Genomic DNA, 6,362 nt, shown 5'->3' with positions numbered 1-6,362 from the left:
TGACAAAAATATTTTTCTTTGAAGATGTGACTAACAGACAAAATGTGGGGGAAACATTTTAGTATTTATGGTTTGGGCCATTGTGACACAATAGGGGTTGTTCTCCACAATAAACATGTTGTACAGTAGTCCCTATTGGAAAAACAAAATTATTACACTGTTCTAAAACAAATTCAGTAAATTAAATGGAAAATATAGCTATTTAAAGCTAAAATTATGTGAAATTGAAGGCAAAAATGTATGCAAAGGTAAATTTATTTGAAAATATGATAAAAAGCTGAGGTAAATTTTGTTGAGCTTGAAGGCATTAGTCTATAATGGGAATATTCAAAATCAAATCAATGTAGTTTTTATTGGCTTACTGGCAAATTATATCAATCAGTCCCTCCAGTTTCTTGGGAATTATTGTAGAAATTCACGTAAAATAAACAACTGTGTCAAAAACTGTCAAACAGCTGCCTCAGCATTAAATGATGTCAGATTATAATCCATGATCCATACAGCGAGTAGTAAAAAGTTGCATTTGCTGTCATAAATAAGAGCAAATATTTCCAGATTAGTACCACAAACACTCTGATTTTTATTGCAAAAAAATCACAAAAATAATCACAAAATCCTGGAAGGACTGAAAAGATGTTCGATAATATTTAATTTTAAGAATTCATTGATATTTTAACAGTTTTTGAGAAGGTTTTATCAATACATTCTGGCACAAGCGGCTCCTTAAGAGCATTTATGATCTTGATTTGGCCCAAAACGAAAACGAGTTTGACACCCCTGGCTTAGATCAAAGAATATTCATGTGATAGAATGGCCTAGTCGAAGTACAAACCTAAATTCAATTGAGAATCTGTGGCAAGGCTTTAACGTTGCTGCTCTCTATCCAATATAAATAAACCTAAGCTACATTTTAAAAAAAAGAAGAAAGAAAACAAATTTCACTGTGTAGACATGAAATTCTGCTTCTTTAGTGTTGGATAAATATTACAGGTGAAAAAATTTCAAATACTCCACACCTTTAAATTACATATTACTTTGTTTAGATCTTTTAACAAAACAAGCCCACTAAAACACATTGAAGTGTGCAGTATCAAAATGTCAAAGCATCTAAGAGTTGTTATATTTAGATGCTACAGGAGTTGACAAATATTACTGAAATACAAAATCTGCTTTGCTAAAAGCTCGTTATGCAGTTATTCAGTTTGCAGGATTTTATGTTATGTAGTTTGTATTTAGACACACCTTTACATAATGGTACCCCACATAGGGCTTATATGAATAGTTTAGTGCTACAAAAGGTGAATCATTAGCAAGAAAACCATGAATAAACTAAATTGGAAGTGGCTCATTTCAAAGTTGTGTGCTTGTGCAGCATAAATAAATATGAGACAACAAAAGTATTATTCTTTTAATAAAACCTTTGGCATCAATCACATTCTGTCCAGTAAAACCTGTGTGTGTGTGTTACCCTTATGTGAGCAGCACCGGCACATAAGCATCTGTTTGTCCAGACTTTCAGGATTAAACTGCACATCCCGTCACGCAACAATTCAAAAAAAAAAACCTCGCTGAGAAATAAAACAAAATGTACTCACAGGATTTTTATATATATATAATTTCATTCACCTCTCAAGAACGAAGAGTAAAAGGTTACAGTCAGTGCCATAGGAACAACCAAAAAATAAATTATTTTTTTTTCCTTTTTTTTGGATTGGGTTTGAATCTGATTTGTTTCATCTAAATAAAAAAAAAACCAAAACAAACAAAAAAAAAAAAAACAGATGTTGGTGACTTTTGAAGAACTTTTATAGTAACCGCCTGAGAACCCCATCAGAAACTGAGATGGCTCGATCAAGAAAATCCAGAAAAACAGCAGATGTCAGTGCCGACCGAATGTGTCGCTAACAAAATGAGGAATGGAGTTTGTTGGTCAGAAAACAGAATCATTTCAGCAGTTCAAGGGAACCATGAACCAAAAAAAAAAAGAAAGACACCAAGTCCCTCAACACCCACTCACACACACCCCCTTCCCGTGTTTTCTACTTCAAACCCCCAACATTGGGTCGTGTCCCGACCTCAGGGAAAAGGATGCACAGCAGCCACAACACCCCTTGAATGATGGGACAGTTTCTGGGGAAGGATGGGTTAAGAAAAAAAAAAATAGATAATCTGTTTTAGCTACGATGTCTCAAAGCTCATCTTTGGGCTTTGACTCGTCATCTTCATTTTCTGTAAGAATCTCGTCCTTTGCATCGTCATCCTCCTCTTCGTCCTCTTCCACCTCTTCGTCTTCGTCGTTGTCTTCATCGCCCTCAGTGGCTTGCTCTTTGTTCTTCTCCTCTTCCTCTTTTCTCTTCACCTCATCCTGCTCTTGCTTCATTTTCTTCTCTGGTTCCTGAAAAAAAAGGTTGCAACAATCAGACTAAGCTTCTTGTTGGCTTAAAGGTCACAATTTTTTTTTTTATAGATTAGTAAGCAGTTCAACAAAATTAATGGTACAGCTCTGCTTAGGGTATTTATAAACAGTCAAAACACATAAGACTAGACAAGAGTTTAATTTTTTTTATTACTTCCATTTTTAAAATTAAAGAATTTTATTTAATCATTTCTGATTGGCCATGACATCTTCATTTAGTTTTAACATCCTTTCATTTTCATACATCTTATTTTGTCAATTACATTTTAGAAGTTTTAAAGAGATTTTGATTATTTAAGCATTTTTCTTGTTTTTTCTCTAATTCAGCTTCCATATTTTCATAATAATTATTACAAATAGCAAAACAATTTTTTTTAATTGAATAATTCCCTCAAATTAGATTTTTCTGGTTTCATTTTCTTATATATACTTGAACAATATTTTTAGTTTTATTTTCAAGTACAATAGATAATTTTACTTATTTTGTTTCATTTTTAATTTGACTGTTTTATTGGTTTTACATTTTACGGTCATTTATAATTATTGCTACTCATTTAAAAAAACAATAATTGTGAGACAAATCTTTTTGCTCTAGGATCAGTCTAACTTTTATTTAATAAACTCTCACAAGCCACCATCATACCTTCGTCACACCCCACGTCTCCTTCCCGATTTCTTCTGCTTCCTTCACGTCGTCGGTGATCACAAAGTTGTCAAAGATCGTACCGGATTTCACCTAAGAGGCAGTTACAAAATGTTACACTGTTCTTGGTATTTTGTTTCTGCAACAACAACTTGGCAACATAAACGTCTCCTCACCTGCCAAAGGTCAAGGCCAAGAACGCCAACGTTGTCGAACTTGTAGATGGCGGAGTCAGGACTGTAGTCGGGATTGTCAATTTCAGGATGCACCCAGACTCCCTTGTAGTTTGGGTTGTCGATCTGTTTGGGTTTCCACTCTCCCTGTAATACAGGAAAAAAAAAAACAACAATAAAAAAACAATGTGTCAAACAGGAACATCAGCACAATATCCAATTAAAAAGAGAAACCAATCAGGCTTTTGGTTTGTTGAGGTCTGAAACTGGTTCACATTTTTTGGAATCAATTGAAAATGAAGAAATTTATGCTTTTAAGCTTAAATTCCCACAAACCTGAAAGCTCTTTAGAAAAAAAAAACAACAACAAACAAACAGTTTTATATTTTATGGCCAATAAAGGGAAAACAGATCCAGCCCAACCTCTGGTCCATTTGTATTTGATCGTTTCTGTGTAAATGTGGCCTACTTTGTACTCTGGGTTGGGGATCATCGGTGGCTCCCATTCTCCATCCATGTCTTCATCCCAGTCTTCAGGTTTCTTAGCATCAGGATCAGGAATGTTCTCAGGTTTATCCCAATCCTAAAAACAAAACAGTACAATTTAAGGTTTCAAGTAACAATATAAAGAACATTAAAAACAAGGGAGAGCAGAGGATTAGGTTTTCTCACCTCAGGTTTTGTGTCATCGGCATCGTCAATCTTGGGGCGGTCATCCCAGTCTTCTGGTTTCTTGGCTTCAGGATCCTTAATTTTCATGGGAGGCAGGAAGTCCCAGTCTTCCTCCAAGCTGCCAGATTCCACCTTCTCATTGTCAATCTTCACCTCGTAGGTCTGATCTGGGTTCAGGATCAGCGTGTACAGGTGGGTCAGCTCATCATCCTGCAATGAAACAAAGAGGAAACAGTCGAGTTTAGCTTCTTGTGAAACACATGACGACACCTTGGAAGGTAAATCTTCAAAACAAAATGTTACCTTGCACTTAATCTCTTTTTTGATCAGGTGATTCTTGCCCTTGTAGTTAAAGATGACGTGAACTTTCTTGGTGCTGTAGCCACAGATGTCGGGGCCTGGATCAAACGAACACGGTTAACATAAATACTTAAAACTATGAGCATTAATTCTTCATAGCTTACAGACCATGATTTCTTTTTTACCATTTCTATTCTAGTTATATCTACCAGTTAACAGAGTAAAAAAGCAATAATTCCTATTATTTTGTTTTATTTCTACTGATTATTTTAGTTCCCATTTGTTTTATTGTTGAAGTATTTCTTATCATGCATTTTTCTCATATTTTTGTCATTTAAACCACTTAACAGTTACAACCACTAATGTATTTCTTTTGCTACCATTAATATTTATGAATAATATAATAGTAGACTTTATTTATAATGCCCTTTACATCCTGAGGTTTTAAAGGGTTTTAACAAAATGGCTATTAATTCCTACTGTCATAATATTATTAATATGCACATTTTATCAATTTTTCCTTGTTTGTTCTTCACTTTACTCCATTTTAATTACTGCCATTTTTATACGATATATATTCCTACTTTTATTGTTATTTTAATACATATATTTTTATTACCAAACATGATGTAGTACGAGGATTCCCCATGCATTTCGGTCTGCTCCAAGTCAGAGGGGAAGACCTTCACGTAGCCGCCACCACAGTCGATCTTCTGCTCATGCTTGACTGTAAACTGAATGACCAAAGGCTTCCCCTCGTTGCTGAACGGGTCGAAGCGGGCAGAGACGGCGTAGAAGCGGGCATCTTGGCTCGTCTGCAGACCTGAAGTGGAAAATAATACATTTGAGTAGTGCAAAAAAACCTGATTTGTATTAATTATAGTTAAAAAGATGCTTCAATTGATAGATTGCTTCTGCACAACCTCTAAATAATTTTTGCAAATAAATTAAACATTTATTCTAACCAAGAAAAAGGCTTCATTTATCAAAGATTGTTTGCAAAGTTACACCAATTATCCCAGAAGTTTATTCTTTGAAATCCTATACTTAAGTTGAGCTTGGTGACATCATAAAGGTTATTTTAAATGCTAATTTGTTTTGACATGCAAGTCTGTTGGACAATTGACATTTTAATGGTACAACAAGGACTAAATAATAAACCTGTTGGAGAATAAGGATATAAAAGACAAGTTTCTCTTTCACTTTAAAAAACAAAAAACAAAAGTGGAACAGTCATGTTATGACCTCTGAAGCATATGAGATTAACATGAGCCCTTATAAGTATGGCAGTATTAACCAATAAGCATCTGTTTGGGCTAAATAATGTTAATTACCTTTGTCTTTTTCAGCATCTCCATAGAAGTTTCCAGCAGTCAGTTTCCACTCTCCATAGTCAGACTTGTGCTTGGAGTTCACCCAGCGACTTCTCCATTCATCTGTCCGAAGAAGAAGCAGCAATTTGACGGTTAATGACTTTCTAGAAATACATCAAATTCAAGCCCTGATTCGTAACTCTAGTATTCAATTGCACTGTAATTATAACCAGTTAGTTTCAGAACATGTGGGCGACGAAAGACCTCATATTTGTAAGATTTGCGAGCTAAAAAGGAAATCTAGCTAACACAAATTACCATTAATCGCATCACTAAAACAGATTTGTAACCTATAGCTCCGAATGATAGATGTCACAACTGTGTCGTAAATTTAAAATAACCTGGGTCAGAGTGAGACTTACCACCGTCCAGAAACTCCTCCCGAAAATAAACCTTAGCGTGAGCGCAGTAGACTGCAAATATTACCATAACTAAACCTAAAAGCTTCATTTTTGCTCTTTTCAGCTGCACGTCCCGCTACTCACAGAGGCACCTCCGAGCTAAACGGCAAGCAGTTTGTGGAAGAAGGAAGAGAAGGGAATATTTTAGAGTGGCTACGGCGAACAGATGGCTGCCTCTGATTGGACAGCGGCTTGGTGTGTCTGGACCAATCACGGTGGACCACGAAAACACAGGAACCAGTGTCGAATGAAGCTTGGTCAGCTGACCGTTTTTTGTTCTGTTGCCATAATGGGCATTATCCAGTAGGGGGTGCTAAACGAGACCCCGTGTTTTCGGTTCATGTCATGTTTTGCATATTTGGTCAGACACTTCCTACGTTTAAC

At 35.6% G+C, this 6,362-nt stretch overlaps 1 protein-coding gene across 1 annotated transcript; it reads right to left on the bottom strand.

Annotated features, from left to right (window-relative positions):
- Positions 1 to 1,394: 1,394 nt before the first annotated feature.
- Positions 1,395 to 6,117, bottom strand: LOC102217437 (calreticulin-like). Its single transcript, XM_005806282.3, has 9 exons — positions 5,940 to 6,117; positions 5,539 to 5,640; positions 4,824 to 5,027; positions 4,208 to 4,302; positions 3,905 to 4,114; positions 3,702 to 3,815; positions 3,236 to 3,379; positions 3,060 to 3,152; positions 1,395 to 2,395 (listed from the first exon to the last, which is right to left on the bottom strand). Exons 1-9 carry the CDS (start codon positions 6,025 to 6,027, stop codon positions 2,189 to 2,191), a joined length of 1,257 nt encoding a protein of 418 aa, XP_005806339.1. The 5' UTR covers positions 6,028 to 6,117; the 3' UTR covers positions 1,395 to 2,188.
- Between the last annotated feature and the right edge of the window lie 245 nt (positions 6,118 to 6,362).

This window comes from Xiphophorus maculatus, chromosome 6, assembly GCF_002775205.1.
Source record: "Xiphophorus maculatus strain JP 163 A chromosome 6, X_maculatus-5.0-male, whole genome shotgun sequence".
In the NCBI taxonomy this organism is placed as follows: domain Eukaryota; kingdom Metazoa; phylum Chordata; class Actinopteri; order Cyprinodontiformes; family Poeciliidae; genus Xiphophorus; species Xiphophorus maculatus.
Note: the sequence above shows the minus strand (reverse complement) of the source record. Positions and strands in the feature narration are given on the sequence as shown.

Bases quoted from the DNA above. Each gene is read 5' to 3' on its own strand.
- LOC102217437 (XM_005806282.3), bottom strand. From the start codon at position 6,027: ATGAAGCTTTTAGGTTTAGTTATGGTAATATTTGCAGTCTACTGCGCT. The intron at 4,303-4,823 runs GTAATAAAAATA...CGTTTGATCCAG, and splicing joins CTCGTACTACATCATGTTTG to GCCCCGACATCTGTGGCTAC. The intron at 3,816-3,904 runs GTGAGAAAACCT...TTTTGTTTTTAG, and splicing joins CCGATGACACAAAACCTGAG to GATTGGGATAAACCTGAGAA.